At 59.5% G+C, this 20389-nt stretch overlaps 3 protein-coding genes across 7 annotated transcripts in view; 1 reads left to right on the top strand and 2 right to left on the bottom strand.

Annotated features, from left to right (window-relative positions):
* Positions 1–485: 485 nt before the first annotated feature.
* Positions 486–4437, bottom strand: CBX2 (chromobox 2). Its single transcript, XM_041485854.1, has 5 exons — positions 4366–4437; positions 4240–4283; positions 3650–3715; positions 2086–2155; positions 486–1841 (listed from the first exon to the last, which is right to left on the bottom strand). The coding sequence occupies exons 1-5, from the start codon at positions 4435–4437 to the stop codon at positions 486–488; spliced, it is 1608 nt and encodes a 535-aa protein (XP_041341788.1).
* Positions 4438–5080: 643 nt separating this feature from the next.
* Positions 5081–20389, top strand: part of RBFOX3 (RNA binding fox-1 homolog 3) — a 130177-nt gene continuing 114868 nt past the window's right edge. For all 5 annotated transcript variants that reach the window (XM_041485733.1, XM_041485735.1, XM_041485734.1 and 2 more), the window contains exon 1: positions 5081–5420. The gene's annotated coding sequence lies outside the window, so the exon portion shown is untranslated. The remainder of the gene's footprint in view (positions 5421–20389) is intronic.
* ENPP7 (ectonucleotide pyrophosphatase/phosphodiesterase 7) lies at positions 11575–16683 on the bottom strand. Its single transcript, XM_041485736.1, has 5 exons — positions 16434–16683; positions 14672–14817; positions 13274–13894; positions 12469–12684; positions 11575–11661 (listed from the first exon to the last, which is right to left on the bottom strand). The coding sequence occupies exons 1-5, from the start codon at positions 16678–16680 to the stop codon at positions 11575–11577; spliced, it is 1317 nt and encodes a 438-aa protein (XP_041341670.1). The 5' UTR covers positions 16681–16683.

Raw genomic sequence — 20389 nt, 5'->3', positions numbered from 1 at the left:
CAGCTGCCTCATTTGGATTGACTTGCAGCTCCCCATGGCTCACAGACAGATCCACAGGAAGCCCAGAAGAGACTCTCCCAGGTGTAAGACTGTCCCTGGCAGCTCCACACCCCTGTGGCCAGGGAGCTGCAGCCCTTGGCATCTGCTGTTTCAAAGCAGAGAGACCTGCAGGCAGTGAAGCCTGGCTCGAAACCAGCCAGCCTGACACCCCGGCAGCCCCAGTGTCCCCAGAGCATGGCATCGACCACCCCCACACGGGGCACGGCTCCAGAAGAGGATGGAGAGAAGCCAGGGAGGAAATCCAGGAGCTGCTGGCAGTTTGGAGCGGGTTTCACTGCGTTATTGGTCCAGCCTATCCAGACACGAGTTCCAGCAGGTCTCACGAGGGCTCTGCGTTTGCTTGAAGAAAAAACCCCTGATGGAAGAGCTGGGCAAAGGTGAGGGTGAGGCTGAAGGGCCCTCTCCCTCCTCTTAGGCTCCTGGGCTCAGTATTGCCGCAGGTTGAAAAACCCGACGCTGGTGGGGGACTCCTTGACCGTCACTGTGATCAGGTTAGCGGTGACATCGGTGACAAAGACGTGCTCAATCAGGCTGCGGGTGGGTTTCCAGTCCTGGCTGGTCTGGATGGAGACAGACATGTTCTGACCCACACCTGGGAGGGAAGCAGAATCCCGGTCCGAATCCGAGCTGGTGTCCTCGCCTGTGCTCGCTTCGGACAGGGCGGAGGCTTTGCGGCTCTCTGTGGCCACGTGTCCCTCTGGAGCGCCCGCTGAGCCACCTTTGGCCGAGTCCCTGTCACCTGCCCGGTGTGTCTGCTTCCTGCTCTTGCCGGCGTCCCCCCCTGGCAGTGCAGCAGCACCGGCAGCGTTCAGCCCGGCCCCTGTCACACCACCCTTGGCACTGCCAGCACCCTTGGAACCCGCACTGGCCATGCAGGCAGCGGAGCCCTTGGCCAGGGAGCCGCAGAGGTGCCTGGGCAGGCTGCTCCCGCTGGCCGCGCTCGGCCCATTTTTGACGCTCTGCAGGTTCAGAGCCTGGAGGTTCAGCTCCTGGCTGGAGGCTGCCTGGCTGCTGGCCCCAGATGAGCTCGACGGTGCCTTGCTGCTGTTGGGCAGCATCTGGCCTCCAGCAGCAAACCCCGATTTCTGGTCCCCTCCAGAGCTGCTGCCGGAAGCCTTTGCAGTTTTGGGTCCCTGTGTGTTCAGTCCCAGCTCCCCAGAGCCTTTCTGGCTCCTCATTTTCAAGTCCAGCCCTAAGCTGCCCTTACTGGCTGCCTGTGCCTTCAGCGCCAGCCTGCCCAGGGTCGAGCTTTCGGCTGCGCTCTGGCTTTGGGACATCCTGTTCATGTAGTGCACGATGGAGCTCTGCCAGCTGATGGCCTGGCTGGGGCTCGCTGAGCCGCTCTTCATCATGTTGGGCAGGTTCTCCACTGAGGAGCCCCCTGAGCTGAGCCCAGCCAAGGTGCCCGGTGGATCCTTCAGCATAGCCATGCCTGAGCCCTGTGTGCTGTGCTGGGGCTGCAGCTTCCCCACCAGCTTGGCACTGCTCCCCACCTCCTTCCGGGACGTTTTCAGCACCTTTGTCAGGTTCACAGTCCTTCGAGCTGCTTTCTGCTCTGGGGGAAGAGGTTTCCGGCCACGCTTCTTCCTGGAAGCGTCTTTCATGTCGGGCTTGGCCACCAGGATCTGAGCTTTCTTCTGCGGCACCGGGTGCGTCTCCCTACTGCGGGGACCTCTCTTTGCTTCCAGATCACTCTCATCCTCTTCCTCGGAGGAGGAGGAAGAGGAGGATGTGGAGGAAGAGGAGCTGCTTGACTTAGTTTTCGCAGGCATCTCTGGTTCCTGCAAAGCAGCAGAGACAGGGAGAGTTAACAGCAGTGACCAAGGAGTGGTTATGGGCACTATAAACCCTCCAGGGTGGCCTGGCCAGGGGCCTCAGACACGGCCAGGTTCTCTCTCTCTGTAGCTGATCTTCAGGGGTCCATCAGCTGATGGGACGAGTTGTGTGCTCGAGGCCTCCCCCAAACCCCGGTGCCCTCCAAAGCCAGAGCCCCTCCAGAGCTGCCCCAGCACTGCTGGGACTCACCACGTTCTTCCTGGGCCTGCCCCGGGGCCGCTTGCCCCTCTTCCGATTCTGCACTTCTTTCTCGTGTTCCCTGCAGGAAACAAGGATTAAAGACAATGTTTATGGGGAAGAAAAAACATTTGGGGAAACTGAGGCAGCCAGGTAGTGACAGGACAGCATCCCAGTCTGCACCAGCAACATCCCTGCAGCTTCCAGCACTCAGTGATTGACCACATGGTGTTACCCATCCTAAACCTGTGCCTTTTCCAGGTGAGATTTGCCATTTTTCTGGCACAAGAGGATCAGGCAAAGGGAAGGGTCTGTCCCCAGCCCTGCTAAGCCTTGCTTTGATTATGCCCCTGCTGTGCTGAGCTTCCATGCTGGGTGTGGGAGAGGCAAAGCCAATCCCTGGAAGCTCAGTGAGTCCCCTCCTCTGCTGGACTCCTTCCACCTCTCCTGCACCTCCTGCTCTGGCCATGGTGGCCCAGGCTGGGATGTCTCAGGTCACAGTACTCATTTCCTAGTTCTGTTTAAATGGGATGGTGTTTAGATGTAACACATCCAGCTGATTAAACACCATCCTATCTGCACCCAACACCAGATCCTATTCTTGAATAAAATGGATCCAGAAACCAGTTATAATTGAATCCTATAATAAACTTTAATGATTTTTATTATTACTATGTCAAAGTACTTGGCAGCACTATGTCTGCCATGGCCAGCTGGCTCCCCTCTGCTCTGTGAGTGGTTCCCGGGGTGCAGGGCTGTGGAACCATTGCTGTTCTCAGCCTGGCTCCAGGCAGGAGCATGCACCGGACAGGACAGACACCATTTTGTTCTGCCATCCAGGTGCTTCAGCCTGGAGAAGGCTCTAGGGAGACCTCAGAGCATCTTCCAGTACTTAAAGAGGCTCCAAGAGAGCTGGAGAGGGACTTTGGACAAGTGCCTGGAGTGACAGGACACAGGGAACGGCTTCCAACTGACTGAGGGCAGGGTTAGACGGATATTAAGAAGAAATTCTTCCCTGTGAGGGTGGTAAGGCCCTGGCACAGGCTGCCCAAAGAAGCTGTGGCTGCCCCATCCATGGTAATGTCTAAGGCCAGGCTGGACAGGATTTGGAGTCACTGGAGTAGTGGAAATGACAGGGTGGATCGGGAAGAGCTTTAAGATCCTTCTAATCCAAACCATTCTCTACCATTTTCTCCCAGATATTATTTCCCTCACCCTCCACAAGCTCACTTTAATGCCTCACAAGCCCAGGCACCATATCCCCCCAGGGGTCTGCGGCTGTCCCCCAAGCATAGCCAAGGTCCCTGAGCCCCGGATGGGGACAGGGAGCCCCAGGTCCGTGCCCCATTCCCCTGGTGCACCCGGAGGCCATAAACCCTCGGGGTCTGTCTGGCCAGGGCACAACGCTCTAGGTAGACCTGGACCGACCATGACTCCAGGGACAAACAAAAGGGCCTGGCCACAAAGGGCTCCGCCAGCTCCAGGCTGTTGTTTCCAACGGCTTCCACCACACGTGCAGCCAATTAGAAGTTAATTGACTTTACAGTTTGCTTAGAAACATTTAGAGTTTGCTCACTTCTTTTGGAAAGCCAGGAGCAGCCGGGGGTCCAGGATGTTCTCCTCAGGCTCCCAGCTGTTGTGCCTGCAACAGAGGACACGGACCGGCTGAGAGCAGGGGGCCGGACCCCCCCCGCCGTTCCGGCACCGACGGGGCACCGGGGGCTTCCCCCAGGGACACCCGGGCCTGGCACGGACCGGGGCATGCCGGTACCGGGGGCCGGCACAGCCGGGGGGCGGGCAGGGGAGAGGGGCCGGGGGAGGGAGATCGGAAAGGGGGCGGCCACGCCGCCGCGGGGCGAGGCGAGCCCCGCGCATCCCGGGGGAGCTCCGGTTTCAGCACAGCGGGCGAGGGGCCGGCACAGCCGGGGGGGTGCGGCGACTCCGGGGGGGGGCTGCACCGGCCCGGGAGGGGGGAGCGGAGCCCCACGCGGTGGCGGGGAGGGCCCGGCCGCGGCCGCGCTTATTTGTAAACAAAAGGAGCGGCACGACCCAAACAAAAGCGGCCGGGCGGGCGGTACCCGCGCTCCGCACCGCACGCCGCTCCGCACCGCATGGTTCCGCAATCCGCGCCCCGCACCGATCCGCGCCCCGCACCGCCCCGCTCACTTGGAGGACCAGCCTCGCCACTTGACCAGGTACTCCAGCTTGCCCTGCGGAGAGAGACGGGAGAGAGGCGTTAGCGGCGGCGGGGGGTGCGGGGAGAGCGGGGGGTGCGGGGGCGGCGGGTCCCACCTTGCGGAGCCGCTTGCTGAGGATGCACTCGGCGGCGAAGACCTGCTCTCCCACGCTGCTCAGCTCCTCCATGGCCCCGGCCCCGCGCACACCCCCGCGCACTCACACACAAGGGGAGCCCCCGGGCGCGCCCCCGACGGCGGCCGCGCGCGCTCCGACCCCCCCAGATCCACGCGCGCCCCCCGGCACAATACGGCGGAGGGGCGGGCGGGGGGTCCCCAAATTCCCCGCCGGCCAATGGGGAGCGGGGGGCGGGGCGATCCGGCGTGGGGGGTGGGGGGAGGCATTGTCTGTGTGCGACCCCTCCTCTTCCTCCCGCGCGGGGGCGGCCGCAGCCCGGCCGGAGCGGGGACAATGGGGTGGCCCGGCCCGGGGCTTTGTTTGCCTAGGCAGCGCAGGGGGCTTCCCCGGCCGGCCCCCGCGGGGATCCCCCCGGTCCGACCCCTCGAGGGGTTCCTGCTGCGAGGAGCCGGGCTCCGAATCCCCCGCCCGGGGTCCTTCCTGGGGACAAAGCACCCTGGGGCCAGGGCAGCCGGCGCCGGTCCCCGCCGGTCCCCGCCGGGCCGGAACAGGCGGCAGCAGCACCGGCACGTTTCAGTCCTAAAATAGTTGCTTATAATAGAATAAAAGATTTCCCGGGGGGGGGCCCGGTTGTGACCCTCGCGCGGTGCCGGCTCGCAGCTCGGTACCGCCCGGCCCACGATCCCTCCCGAGCCGCGCTACCGGGGGTGCGGCGGCACCGACCGCGCCGGCACCGCACGCACCGGGGCGTGCAGGGCTGCGTGAGGAGCTGCTGCACGGCGGTTGTGCGCTGTGGGCGTGGAAGGATGAAATATGGTGCTTTACAGGCATGGAAGAAGATGAGTCAGCACCTCAGGGAGTTCGCCGCCGCGGGCCCGGAGCCTGCCGTTAACCGTGCGGGAGCCGCAGGGATATGAATTGCCGTCGCCCCGGCGCCTGGGTGCCCGCGGCGCGCAGGGACTGAGCAGGAGCCGGACGGGCCATGGGGTGTCCTGCGTGGGGCCTCGCCCGCACCCCGGGCACTGCCGTCTCCGGTAAGCGATGCCGGGTTTAGCGGTGCCGGGTTTAGTGAAGCTGAGTTGAGCAATGCCGGGTTTAGCGATGCCGGGTTTAGTGGTGCTGGGTCATTTGGAGCAGCAGCGGGTGCGTTGGCTGTCCCCGTTGCGGGGGGAATGTCACCACGGGGGACCCTCTGAAGGAGGCAATGAGAGGCTGGAGTCAGGAGCGGGACTGCTCGGGCACCGCGGGATGTGGACGTGCCTGGGGTGCTGGGTCCATGCCAGGGGGCTGTCTTGGGTCGGGCGCTGTCACCTTTCATTTTCTTTGACAATTACCGTGGCCGTTCGCTGATGAGCTGTAGGAGCGGTTTTTTAGCCGAAGGTGACACAGAATTGTAACAGCGCCGCACTTTTTGTTTGAGTTCATTTACCTTCTGCCAGCTCGGCTCTTTGTGTGTGACACCTCTGAGATTTTAGAAGCTCTGTGTGACCTCCCCTCACCGTGTGCCTGAGCCGTGCACAGCCATCCCAAGGGATGAGGAGCCGTGGGGCTCTCCTGGCTGCAGGGATTCGCCTCTCAGAGACGACCCCTCTTGGGAATGAGCCCTGGTTCGGTTGATGCTGGGTGAGCTCCTCTCCCAGCCGCCCCTCAGTGCTGCTGTTCCTCTGCTCCCCACGAGGATGCTGGGCTGGGGTCGCTGTTCTCTGCCCTCCCGGGGCCAGGAAGGGGAGGCCGTGTGAGTGGAGAGGCTCCATCCGCTGGCTGCTGGGCTGGCGAGGGGCTGGGCTCAGAAGTGGGAGCAGCCCTGGACGTTTGTGTCTCCTTAGGGATCACAGTGTTTGTGGGGCTGTGCCATCAGCACTGTCCCTGGTCCCTTGTGAGGACTCTGAATGATCCCTAATGCTGCTCATGCCACACGTCCTGTTCCTGCTGAGGGTGGAAAGGACCGTGCTGCTCACTGGGCTGGAAATCTCCTTTCTCCTCCCAGGGGTTTATTAACAACTGGTCCTGGGCAGTCCCTCGGCTGCCATGGGCTCTGTGCCTTTTACCCGTGGCAGAGTGTGGTACCCCAGGGCTTCTGGGATGTCCTGTTCCCTCCTGGTCAGTCAGAGGAGACCATCCCAGCCCTGGAGCTTCCCTGGGCGCTGCTGGTGGGAGCCCCCACTGGGGCTGCCCCTGCAGGGGCTGCTCACTGGGGTGGGATGAGATGACCCCCTGCTGCTGCCAAAGCTGTGGCTCCACCTGTGAGTGCCTTTTCCATGAATTCAGTGTTTCCCATCCCTGACAGGGACTTCACCTTTCTGGAGAAACTCAGCAACACGCACTGGATAACTTGGCCCCACGCTCCCACCAAGCAAAGTAACAGCAGGGCAAATAAATTCACCAATCACCATGAAAACCATCATCATCTTAAAAACGAGAGTCAGACCCCTGAACTAATCTGATGGAACATGATTTTGTAGCTTTTCCCAAGTAGGCCAGGCATCCCAGGAATGCCATGTGTCCTGTGTTGTGTCTGTAGCAGGGGCTGTCAGGCTGAAGTGGGGGTTTGGTGTTGAAGGAAGGGATGGGGATGGTCCGAGTCCCCTTTGTGTGTTGAGGGGGAAAGGGCTGTGCTGCTCCCCAGACTGGAAATCCCTTTAAACTGGGGTTTACTGGGAACTAGTTCAGGTCACCCCTGAGCTGCTGTGGGCTCTCTCCCATCCTGCCAGGCTCAATGAAGGACACGGCCGCTTTCCAGGGCCTGTGGAGCACGGAGCCCTGGCCTGGTAGGTGCAGGGTGGGGGTCAAGGTCCGGGGGGATCCAGGCCGTGGGGGTTCCCACAGGGTCTCTGTGTTGCTGCTGGACCCCCCAAAAGCAGATGCATTGCAGGGGTGCCCCGTTCCCTCCACTGCGCCGTGACCCCCATGCCGGGAGTGCCTGAGGGGGTGCGGGATGTCCCTGACCCCAGAGGGTGAGGCTGGGGCCAGCCCAGGGAACAGCCGGGCCATGGTGGCCATGTTTGTTGTGGACAAATGGTGGCTGTTTTCCCCAAGGCATCAGCCAATCAAAGCACAGAGATCTGCATCTCATTTGGGTACTGCAGCCGGGTGTGGAGCTGTGCAGCTTCCCAGGATGGGGTGGCCGGGGACCGCGTGGTGTCCGGGTCCTGTGGCCCTGTGCGGGAGTCGGAGGGGCGCGTGCCACCCCCAGAGCAGGCGTTTTGGGAGGCAGCAGTGTCCCCACACACTGTGTGCCATAAATAAATAAATACGTGTCCTTGTATGTTTGTTGTTATGTTCCCATCCCGGAGCGGCTGGGACCCCTGGGCAGCGAGCAGCTTCCCAGTGCAGGAAAAAGAAAAGGAAGCAAATGGTGTGGAAATGCATGGCAAATTGGGATGCAATACACAGCGGGGCTCTCCCTGCTGCGTGACCCCCAGCCCGGGGAGGGGGGCGGTGGGGAATGAATTACGTGGGGCCGGGAGGGCGGGAGGAGACGCGGGGATCCTGCAGAGGATGTGTCCGGGCAATGCCAGGCTGGGCTTTGCCTTTGTCATCGGGAAATATCTGCTGAAAATGTCCCACATTGCCCATGCACGAGGTGTGAGGAGCAACAGGAATGGCTGGGAAAGGCTCCAAGGACGTGCAAAATGCGACAGTTTGGGGTTTTCCTTGGAAGAGGCTGAGCTGGAGATGGCTCCTGTCTGGGGAGCAGGAGCTGGTTTAGGTTCTGTGTGTCTGTGGGATTAAAACTCGCACCCACAGCAGGGAGGATCCATCTCATCCGTCTGGCCTGGGACATGGAAGCATCCCCCAGCCCGGGCACGCAGTCAGGACTGGGAGGGGATGGTGACATTCCGGTGTGTGTCGTGGATCTTCGGGGCATCCCTTGGATCATCCCTGCGAGGGTGGTGCAGCCGGAGCTGCAGAGGGTGCTGGGGAGCGCCCCGGGCCCGGCGGCACCGCGGGTGGTTCCCAGGCTTTGTCCCTCGGGACGAGGAGCGGATCCCTCTCCGGGGCAGCCGCCGGGGCACCGCATGGCTCCGGGGCAGCGTCCGGTGCTGGGCGGGAGGTTGGTGGCTGCGGGCGCCGCGGCTTTGGGGAGATGCTCCGGGCCGCGCTTTCACCGTGAGCCGCTTCCCCCGCCGGTGCCGGGAGCTCGGGGGAGCTGAGCGTGGCTCGGGAGCCCTCGGCCGCCGGCTGCCGGTACTGCACGGGACACCGGGACACACCGGAACACCGGTACTGCACCGGGACATTGGGACATTGGGACACCGGTACTGCACCGGCAGGGACACCGGGACACTGCGACACCGCCACACCGGGACATTGCGACACCAGGACATTGGGACATTGGGACGCCGCCATACCGGGACACTGGGACACCAGCAGGGCGGGAGGCAGCGGGACAAGGGTACGAGGGGATGGAGGAACAGGACCAGCTCTTGGGCCAGAGGGGGGATCCCCCAGGTCCCACGTGCTCAGGAGCCCAGGGCTGGGGGATGGTCCGTGCTGGAAATGCGGCTGCAGCACGTACCGTGACCAGCGTGCTGCTTCCAGCCACCCCGAGTGGGAGCAGCCCCAGCGAGGTGTGTCTGGTGGCAATCCCTGTGACTGGAGGGCAGGGGAAACCCTCCTGCAGGGATGTGTCAGGGTTCAGCCTTTCTCTAGGATGGTCCCTTCCTCACCATGGATTTTTCTGGCAGAGCTCTGTCTCACCTAAATGCTGCTGGTTGAGTCAGGAACTCAATTCCTGCTCCCAGCTGAGGGAAGATCAGCTCTCAGATGAGGATTTGTGTCAGGAGATTGGTCACTACAAACTCCATGTTCCCTGTGTGGGTCTGGGAACCAGACTGGGACCAGCCCTATGAGCACTGTGGCTCTCCAGTACTTAAAGGCTTATAAAAAAGGGAGAGTGGCATTTTAAATGGGCAGAGAGTGATAGGACAGGAAAGTGGTTTTAAACTTCCAGAGGAGAAATTTAGGTTAAATGTTAGGAGGAAATCCTTCCCTGTGGGGTGGGCAGGCCCTGGCACAGGGTGCCCAGAGCAGCTGGGGCTGCCCCTGGATCCCTGACAGTGCCCAAGGCCAGGTTGGACATTGGGGCTTGGACACCCTGGGACTCTGGGGTGTCCCTGCCATGGCAGGGGTGGCACTGGATGGGCTTTGAGGTCCCTTCCAACCAAAACCATTCCATGAGTTTGTGATCCTGCTGTATGCCTGCTGGGCATGAAGACGGTCAGAACCTGGTACCAGCAGGTTCTGAGCTCTGCAGGCTCTGCCAGGATCTCCAGGGTACCAGCAGAGCTGGCTGCCCCTGCCCGTGGCTGTGCTGACCTGCCAGGGAAGCCCCAAGGTCACCAGCAGGAGAGCTGGGGAGGTTTCTGTGCACACTCTTATCATTTAATACCATTTTCAACAGCGTGCACAGCACTGGCCACGCTCCCCTTTCAGAGCCTCCCTGCTGCTGCTGCTGCCCTGACCCCCACCCCAGCAGCGTTTCAAGCCAAACATTTTCTTCCTGTTTTTCTGAGGGTGCGGCTCTTGTTTCATCTCGTTGGGTGAAGCCGATGCAGTGAGAGAGTCTCTATGGCAACAGATGTTTATCGAGCCCCTGAGATGAGGCACAGAGCTGGGGAAAGGCACCACAGCATCTGGGAGGGGTCTGGGGGTGCTGGAATGTCACGCTGGGAGGGCTGGAGTGGGGGCTGCAGGATGGGGGGAGTCTTGCTCCCTGTCCCCTGAGCGCCAGCCTGGCTGAAGGACCCTGGGCTGCTTCCTGCAGAGAGAGGTTTGGATTTGTATGGGGGCTTTTACCTCAGCCCTGCTGGGGAGAGGTCCTGGAGCCTGGCACAGCCGGCCCAGGCTCTGCCAGCCCCTGGCTCAGGATTCACAGGGCTGTTTGCTGTGAGCTGGGGGGTCTTGGCCCTGGCACTGCCACATTCCCTGTCTCTCCAAAAGACACCAACGCCCCTCCCAGAACTCCCAGGAGCTGACTCGGTTGCAGCTAGGGCAGGTCTCAGCCATGGAGCAGAGCAGCCAGGCCCATCCTGCCTGCAGGTTTGCTGCTCAGGGCTGCACTGGTGGCATTTCCCAGTTTTGGCCAAGCCACAAAGCACAGAAGGACAAGCAGGATGGTGCTGGTCGGGCTCTTGCGGCAGCAGCTGGAAGTGCTGAGTGACTTTGGGACGCTTCCCAGGCTTTGGGGCTGGGGGTGCCACGGCCAGCCCTGCATGTGACCAGCAGGGACAAAGGGAGCTCTGTGTCCTCGGCAGGTCCGGGCTGAGCGGCTCCACCCTGGGTGGGGCCTGGCACCTTTCAGGGGAGGCTCCCAGCATGCTCGGAACACATTTTAATTAGATAAGACCCTCATTATGTGTCAGCTGTCTCTGCTCCAAACCCACCCTGGAGCTGTCCTGCCTCCTGCGTTTGGGGTGATGCAGACACGGGGTGACTGTGTCAGGCTGGATGGACAGCAGTGCCACCTCCTGCAGCAGTGCATCCCGGTGTCCCCCAAAGCCTGGGAGAGGCATCTCCTCTGGGGACTGAGGCATGCTGGAGGAGCGTGGGTCAGTCATTTAGAGAGGTTTTGGGAATTCTGTCCCATTCCCTGAGCCTGGGACTCAGGTTTTCTGTGAGCCATGTGTCTTTCCCCATGTGTGCTGGTAGAGTTGCCTGGAGCTTGGGGGCTGCCAGGACAGAAGAGCACGGTGCTGCTGCTGCTTGTTTCAGGTCTCTGCAGCCTGTGGGTGCCAGGGGATTGGATCAGGAGTTACTTGTTCTGGTGGTTCCCTGGACAAATTTGTGCTGTGAGGGAAAAAGACAAACTCTGGTCTGGCAGCCACACAGAGCCACATGCAGAGCCAGGAGCAGTGAAGGATCCACCCCTCGTGGTTGCTCATGGTCCAGACCTGGCTGCACACAAAGGAGAGAGGGGACAGGGCAGGGGGCTGTGCCAGGGTCCAAGAGGGTGCCCCCCCTTCTCTTCAGCCCAGCCCATGCCCTGGGTGGTGCCAGTGCTGACCCGGGGCAGGACAAACTCAGAGTCCTGTCTGAGGCGTGAAGCCCCTGCTGTGCCCTGCAGGGAGCGGTTTCGGGGGCTCCACAGACAGGGGAAACCCGGGGAGACCACGCCCAAACGAGGCACGGTTTGCCAGGGTGTTTGTCCCCTCCTGGGGGTCCGTGGGGTCGGGTACCTGACTGCTGTTAGAAAACTCCTCCCCAGCATCCCAGAAGGACAGCGAGTCCCAGCATCAGCGGCAGCTTCTCGGCGGGGTGGAGAGAGGGACCGGAACCTGCGGTGCCGAGAGCGGGGTGAGTGCCAGCCCTGCCCCGGGGCCGGCACCCACCGGTGGCGGGTGACTGTCACCTCCTGCCACCCGTTCTGCTCCCTCCACCCGGCCGGGAGCAGCTCCGCCCCGGTGCCACGGTGACCTCTGCCCGGTTACCGAGCGCGGGAGCCAAGCGGCGGAGGGGGCGGCGGGGATGGGGGGGCACGGCCCGGTGCCCGGAGCCGCCGGGCGGTGGCGGGAGCGGCGGCGGCCGCCAGGTGTCGCTGTTCCCGCGGGAATCCTGGCGGAGCGGAGCGCTCCCGGTGCCCGGTGCCGCTCCGGTGCCGCTCCTGGTGTCCATTGCCGCCCCCGGTGCCCTCCCGGTGCCCATTGCCGCCCCCGATGCCGCTCCCGGTGCGCTCCCGGTGCCCATTGCCACTTCTGGTGGCTGTTGCTGTTCCTAGTGCCCACTGTCACTGCCTGCTGCCACTCCCCCTGCCCCCCATGACTCCCGCTGCTCACCATTGCTGCCATTGCCATTGCCGTTGTCATTGCCATTGCCACCATTGCCATCGCCATTGCCATTGTCATTGCCATTGCCGTTGTCATTGCCATTGCCACCATCGCCGTTGCCATTGCCATTGCCATTGTCATTGCCATTGCCACCATTGCCATCGCCATTGCCATTGTCATTGCCATTGCCGTTGTCATTGCCATTGCCACCATTGCCATTGCCATCGCCATTGCCATTGCCACCATCGCCATTGCCATTGCCATTGCCACCATTGCCATTGCCATCGCCATTGCCATTGCCATTGTCCGTGTCTTCTCTCAGCATGGGCTTGGTGACCTCCAGGGAGCCATCGTGGGGCTCGGGGGTGATGCCCAGCAGCTCGCAGAGGAGGGCGTAGACATTGACACTTTCGAAGGGCTCCACCTCCAGCCCCTTCTTGAAGGCCGGTCCCACGGCACGGAAGATGGTTTTCATGTTCATGGCCTCGTTGTCAAAACCGTGTTCCCCTTTATTGAACTGGACCTTGTACCTCTGGAGGGGAGAGCAGGAATGTGACCACCCCAGCCCCGCTGCCCCCCACACGCCCCACCTCTCCCACCTCCTGCACTGCGCTGTGCAGCTCTGGGCTTTCGTGGTCTGGTCAGTTCCTTTCAGTTTTGGGAGTTGATCTGTTGGTGTTAAACTCTGCAGAATCCAGAGGTGCCTCCAGACACAGCTCTCAAGCAATTACATCCTGCACGTTCCCTCCCTAAACGTTGGCACAGCCAAATTTTGTTGTACTGAGGAGCTTCCAATGGGAAGCTGCCTGCTGCCCTTGATGCTGGGCCTTTCCTTAAGTCAGGCTAGGAAATTCTGCATTGGATATTCTACACTGGATATTCTACAATGGATATTCTGCATTGGATATTCTGCATTCATGCAACTCCTGCTCCAAGGTTTCTGGATACTTTCTCTTCTCAACAGCAGAGAAGATCTTTACACAAAGAGCTGAAATTTGTATCTGTGTGTATGGAGACCATTTAACACAAAGGCCTAAAGCTGGGAGGGTGCTGGAGTGGGAGGAGAGGAGTGAGAGGCACATCCCAAAGGACAGCAGGATATGCCTGAGCATACACCTTACCCCGTGGATCACGTAGCCTGGATCGCTGTACAGCAAAAGCGGGGTGATCCGGGAATGGTTGGCGTAGTGGAACCTCTTTGGAAACTCTTCCTTCTTGTAAACGTGCAGCTTTGGGTGGGCGTTTTTCAGGACTGAGTACACGTGCTCCAATTTCCCTTCCTTTGGCACCAGGAGTCCATTTGGTCCATAATCTAGGAGTTCGAAGTCAATGTCTTTGAAGGTGAAGTTGCTGACGGTGCGGAGGTGAATCTCGTTGGTTTTCAGGACGGTCTCCATGCCGTGGTCGGATGTGATGATGAGGTTGAGGGTTGACTCCAGGCCGCTTTCCTGGATACGCTGCCTCAAGTAGCCGACGGTTCTGTCCACCTGCTTGATCATGTTTTTCCTCTGTGTGGATTCAGGGCCGAACTTGTGTCCTGAGGAGTCTGGCTCCCCAAAGTAGAGCGTGATGAAGTCGAGGTTGTCCACTGTGAACCACTCCATGACGGTGTCGATGCTCTGCCTCCAGTTGGTTTCATTGCTGTAGTTGAACAATGCAGGTTCCACCAACTTCTTGTACACTTCTTCTCCTTGGTATTTCGCTTTGGTTCCAGGGAAGTGGATAGAGCCTGTCTTCAAACCCTGTGAGTGGAGACATTCCATAAACTCACCTGAACTCTCGGCAGCATCCTTCCATCTGTCAGTGCAGCCACCTCCTTACACGATTAGTTCATTCAGTCCCTAATGTCTACTTCTGCCTCTAATGAGGTTTGCTCGTTGCCAATTAAAAGTGAATAATTGAAAGCACTGCCCTTGCACCTGGTCCCTTCACTGTGTTTTAACACCAGTTAAAACTTTGGAACCAGTGACCCATTTGCACCTTGCATGGGCCCTCCACCTCTTGACCATCAAGACATTAAGGTGTGTTTTATTGAAGTCAGAGGAGCCAATTGTCAGGCAAATGTGGGCAAAGGTCTTGGGCTGGGGTTCATGTCCTGCCTCAAGCCAGATTCCAGGCCTGCTGGGCTTGCTGCAGTTCCAGGGGAGTAGCCCCTATAGCTGCCACCACCCAGCTGCCCTGGATGTGCCTCGGGCTGTGTGGGGCTCCCAGGCTCAGGATGCTCCCTGAGGAACTGGCTGAGGCTTCTTTAAACAGGAGCAGGATAACCTGCTTTATTGATGTCTTAATAAAGCCAAAATGCATCTATTATTTTTTGCTATTTTTAGTAGAATGTTCATAATTATTCCTGCTAGAGTCTGGGGATTTCAGTTTTTTGCTGGTCTAATTAGCCTGACGTTCATAGGGAGGCTGGGATCTCACGGCCACTAGGGATCCTGGCTTGCCTGTAGCTTTTCCCGGGGGATGGCAGGTTGGATGGGTCTGTGCAGGGTCTGTGTGTGAGGAGGTCCCACACTTGCCTGTCTCTGGGCAGTGATCCAGATGGGGAGGCTGCCGTTGTCCCACCAGCTGCTTATGCCTTGTGTGGTGTAGTAGGGCAGTTTCACGCCCGTTTTGGTGTTGAACCACATGTTATGGATCACCCCGTGGTTCTCCAGGTACCGCCCTATGGGAGAGATGAGAGGAGGGGGTGAGCCAGGCTGTGCTGGGGGGTCTCACCCCCACACTGGTGTAGGGCAGAGGGGACCTTTGGCCTCCCCTTCCTACCCTTGCCCTCTCCCAGCTGGGGTCCCAGGGCAGGGAGGGAGATGCTGGGGGACTGCTGCTTCCCATGTGGGTTGGTTGATGTCTGGTGGGTCTCACCTGGACCCAGCCAGGCACTGGCAGCACCTGCAGTGGTTGCTGCCCTCTGGGCACGGGCAGGTTCCCATTATCCTGGGTGTATCTAACCACATGGTGTTTCACTTTCGCTGTTGCTCGCAGTCTGCGAGGTCAGTGAGCAGAAGTTTCCATTAGAAGGGAGAGATGCACTTTGACTCCTACATTTTGTGCTATTTTTGTTATTCTGGTCCTGAAGACTGTGCAGTCCCTTCTGCACGACATCCCCATCCTCCCTCGTATTGACGCTGCCGCCCTGCTTTTGCCCATCAGCAGATTTCATTAGCATGCTCCACTCTTTCATGCCAAGGTTATTAATTAAAATCTTAAATAAGATTGGCTCCAAAATCGATTCTTCAGGAATTCCCCTGGTGCCCTCCCTCCAGCTTGACAATCTCCTCTCAGCATCCACTCTGTCCTCCTCCCGTAGCCTCTCACTTCCCCACATTACAGATTTTGTGCTAATCTTCATCTTCTCCATCTTAACTAATGATTTCCCATGTGGCACTGTATCAAATGCACTACTCAAGTCCAGAAAGATTAAATTTAGAGCATCTCCCTTGTTTAAAAAATATTTTATCTTATCAAAGGAGGCTATCGAGTTGGTCTGGTGCTATTTACCTTTGATAAATACAGGTTCAGTTCATGGAATCCCAGAATGGTTTTAGTTGGGAGGGACCTGAAAAACCATCCCATTCCACCTCTCTGCCATGGGCAGGGACACCTTCCACCAGACCAGGCTGACTCCAAGCCCCGTCCAACCTGGCCTTGGACATTTCCAGGGATGGAGAAATCTGTGCCTCACCACCCTCACAGGGAGGAATTTCTTTGTGTCTGGTTTAAATCTATCATTTCTGCATCTCTTGCCTGTCTGCTCTGAAGCTCCATGTGCTGCTGGGTCAGGATGGTCTGAATGCCTCCTGACCTCATGTCCTTCACTGGCCCCTACGCCCTGACCCTGTGTGGTTGTGTTCAAGGGTCTCAGGACAAGGGAAGAAATGAGAATCTTGACTCCATGTTTCAGAAGGCTGATTTATTATTTTATGATGTTATATTAAAATGCTATACTACAGCTATACTAAAAAGAATAGAGAAAGGAAAGCATCAGAAGGCTAGAAAAGAATGGAATGGAATGAAATCATAAAGAAAGCTCATGACTCTCAGAGAGTCCACAAGCTGGACCATGGTTGGTCATTAAGTAGAAACAATGCACATGGACCAATCAAAGATGCACCTGATGCATTCCACAGCAGCAGATAATTATTGTTTTTCTTTTCCTCTGAGGTTTCTCAGCTCCTCAGGAAAAAAATCCTAGCAAAGGGATTTTTCGTACAATATGACAGTGACAACCCTGCCCTTCCCCAGCGCCCGTGCAGCTCCCGTGGCCCCGGCCGGGGCACTCACCGGTCAGCAGCGTGAAGTGGCAGGGGCTGGTGAGGGTGACGAAGGCAGGAGTCATGTACTTGGCCTTCACCCCATCTGCAGCCATGGTGTCCAGGTTGGGGGTGTCCACGTCCTGGTCGTAGTTCCAGCGAAAGCCGTCGAAGGACACCAGGAGGAGTTTGCTGCGGTTGGGCGCCTGCTGCAGGGGGATGCATCTTCCCAAGGACAGGGCAGCAAAGAGCAGCCCCAGTGACAGGAGCATCTTCATGCCCTTGAGCCGGAACAGCCCAGGTGTCCGGAGAGCTCGCATTAATACGTGCAGGATGGGACCAAGTTCAGTCCTTATCTAATCCTGCAGTTGCTGATCGGGTGTGTGGCTTCAGCCAGCATTTGCTATCAGGACAAGTGTCTGTTGTTTGTCTCTCTGCAGTAGATTATCTTAAAGTTCTTTCTGGGTCAAACACCAAATCTGCATCTTCCCTCAGCAGCGGTGGTGCTGTTCTGGTGTGAACAGGGAGGTTCCTGGTGTGGTGGGAGGCTGGGAACCTGCCTCCATAGCCCCCCGTCCCTCTCAGCCCCCCGTGGTGTCCTGTCCCCACTCCTGGCTCTCAGTGCCCTGCTCTGTGCTCAGCAGCTCAGCCTCAGAAGGCAGCTCACGCCCCAGGACTGCTTGTCCACCTTGAGATGGAGGCTCCGAGGCTCAGGGAGGGGCTTGGATTTACCCACAGCTTTCCAGTGTGGCTTTGTTGAGCTGCTCACTGGAGAAGGAGGCTCTTCCTTGGATTCTGACCATGCATCAACCCCCAGAGATGCTCCTGAGGGTGAGCCCAGCTCTGAAGCCCCATGTCCCACTGCGCTCTGCTGCTCTCCACGGGTGACCCTCCTCTGCTCGTGCACTGCTGAGCTTCGCTGTATCAGCATCCCACCCTATCAATATCTGCTGGTTTATGGCTTCTCTGGGGTTTAATCATTGCTGACGACTCGTTTCTCAGAAAAACGGAGTTTAAGGCTTTTGTAGAGTTATGTAACAGAGGTTGCCTTGGTTCCCTGGGCTCTGAACTCACAACATTTATGTCTTTGCTGATGTTCCTCTGCTCAGGTTGCAGATTTATTCCTCGGTGCTTTGCTTCCTAACTGCCTGCCACCCTCTCCTCACCAAGCAGAGCTGTCTCCACCTGGTTTTCCCTGCCCTGTCTGGGGTCATTCCTTGATGTTTCTCCCCAAGACTGGGCTGGGTAGATGAGTCTTAGGCACATGGGTTTGTTCTTCCTGTATGGAGTGACAGCCTCTTTGTAATCCTGAGCGTCTCAAGTATTCCCACCTGGACTGATTTGTCAGAGGGCGTTGGTGTCTCTTCCAGTGTGGGTGTTTCCCTGGTGTGACATGGGACAATCCTGCAAGAACACTGCCAGAGCACCAGGGGATCCCAGCAGGCTCCTCAGGGCTGACACCAGCTGGGAGTGCAGCCTTGGGCATTTGCAGGCAGTGAAATGCTGGGGTGGATCCTGCCCTGAGCCCCCAGCCCTGCGATCCCAGCCCTGAGCCATCCCTCCTGCTAACGGAGGGCTGGACTAACAGCACCCCAGCTCTGCTGTTTGCCAGCCCACACTGCACTCCCTCAGCTCGGTGTGCCTCTCTGCCAGCCCAGCACCTTCTCTGCCAGCCCAGCACTGATGTTTACTCAAGGAACTGTTTTTTTATCTGTGTGTGTTGCCCTGAGTTCAATACTGTCCTTTAGTGAGGACAGAGCCTCCTGGCAGCACCGAGGGTTTAAAGGGCTCACGATAAAGATGTTATTGCTTGCCAAGCTCAGGGAAAGTCCTAAATATTCAGCTGTTCTGAGGTGGGTCAGCAAGTCCCTGTGCCGCTGCTAACAGCAGGTCCTGATAACGTATCGTGTCCATCGCTCCTCAGGGAGGGAGGAGATGAGCCAGGAGGAAGCACTGCACCAATCTCCGAGGAATGCTGGATGTCAGGAGTGTTTCCAGGCATATTTTGATATCGGTATCTGAGGAGCACAAGGCACAGATAAAGAACATCACCTTTGGCCACCCTGCCTGGGGCCGCTGCGAGCTCTAGTTGAAAGGGCTGATTTTGCACTAACAACGCCCCAGGCGCTGGTTCCGTGTGTGTCTGTGCCCCAGGGGCCGTGGCTGCTCTGGGCCCATCACGTCCTGCTCAGCACCCTCTGGAGCTCCAGCTCCAGGCTGGTAGCACCAGTCCTGCATCCTTGGAAACATTGCTGAGTTCCATGGGCACCACAAGCCGTCAGCCCTGTCCCTGCTGGGGCTGACACTGTCCACCCTGCATTCGTGCACCAGGTAGCTCCATGAAGATTGATGAAAGGGCTACACATAGAGAACGTGAGCCCAGAGAAATCTCCTGCTCGTGGAACTGTCCTGCTTGGTGTCCCAGCCTGTTCCCAGCCTTTGGAAGAAGTGATGTGCTGAGCACCCCACGGGCAAACCTGCAGCTCCCTGTGGCACGTGGCTGCATGGGCAGTGCTGGGGCAAGCGGCTGCTGAGCACCAAGGAGTGGACAAGCTAAGGGTCAGTGTTACTAAAACCTCTGCTACAGCCTAATGCTGCCCCAGGAGCAGAGCCAGGGATGCTGCAGCATCCCTGGGGGTCTGGGGTGACTCTGGGGGGAGGTGTGGAGCTCTTGGGGATGGGATGCACCTGGGCAGGTGTGTGGTGTGATGGGTGTGCACCAAGGAGCAGGGCAGCGCTGCCAGGGTGTTGGATGGATCCGGGAGCAGCCCTGGACTTGGCTCGAGCCCTGAAGCAGATGGAGGGAGGAAGGTGCTCCAGCCAAGCTGCTTGGGAGGGCTGGAAAAGAAGAAGGAGGTGGGAAAAGAAGCTTTGAGTGCTCTGGGGGGCTCTTCGGGCAGGAGCTGGCTGCCGGTACCAGCAGGCAGGAGTTCGACTCCTACCCCTGAGCTGCAGCCTTGGTGCCCGCGGGAGCCGCTGTGGGGTGTCCCGGCAGCTCCGTCCGCGGGGCTGGACTCTCTCTCCAGCGTGGGGATGACTGAAGAGACCCCCGAAATGACCCCTTACCCTCAGCCCCTGCAGTGAAGGGTCGGGCAGTGCCCGCGGGGCCCAGGCGAGGAGCTGCTACCTGCCGGGGGGAGCTCGGAGGGACCCCGGGAGGGACCCCGGGAGGGACCCCCGACCCCCCCAGCGCGGCCGGATTGGGCCGGCAGGGGGCGCTGCGGGGCCGCGGCGGGGCGGGCGAGGCCGGAGGGTCTCGGGAGCGGCGGGGCTGGGATGGAGCCGGGATGGAGAGGGGATGAGAGGGGATAGAGCGGGGATGGAGAAGGGATGGAGACGGGATGGAGAGGGGATGGAGCAGAGATGGAGAGGGGATGGAGCCGGGATGGAGAAGGGATGGAGACGGGATGGAGAGGGGATGGAGCAGGGATGGAGCCCGTGTCCAGAGCAACATGAGGTCCGGGAACACCTCCCGGGATCAGGGGTGAGATTTCACCCCGGTGGGAGAAGGGAGCCCATCCCGGTAGGGATCTCGGGGAGCAGCTGCTTTCCTTCCCCTCCTCGAGCACCGCCCCGGGCTGGAACGCTCTGAGTCAGCTCTGCCCCCGTGCCTGCTCTGCCCTCCCTGAGGATTCTCCTCATGCTGCTCCTCCCTTCTGCCTCGGGGTGATCGGGCTGTGGCCATCGAGCTTCGGCGAGTGTGGGAAGGGAGCAGCGGGGCTCAGGACTGAGGGCGACAGCCTCGGAGCACGGCGCTGCTGTTCGGCACAGGGGTCGGGCTAGCTGGAGGAGCGGGGGTGATGGAGCCCGGGGAGGGTCTCATCTCCAAGCTTGAGTCACTGGCTGCGCTGTCAGAAGCCGAGGTAGTGCCCACTTGCTGTCTGCCTTTCCTAGCACTAAATTTGCTCATGGGCTGAAAATCAAGACTCCCTCTTGAGGAATTCCCGTGCGGGGGCTCAGCCGGGTGGCTCCAGCCAGGGGGACACT

Source organism: Pyrgilauda ruficollis, unplaced genomic scaffold, assembly GCF_017590135.1.
Source record: "Pyrgilauda ruficollis isolate IOZ18807 unplaced genomic scaffold, ASM1759013v1 scaffold72, whole genome shotgun sequence".
NCBI lineage: Eukaryota > Metazoa > Chordata > Aves > Passeriformes > Passeridae > Pyrgilauda > Pyrgilauda ruficollis.
The sequence above is the reverse complement of the archived record's forward strand: the minus strand, read 5'-3'. Positions and strand labels throughout refer to the sequence as shown.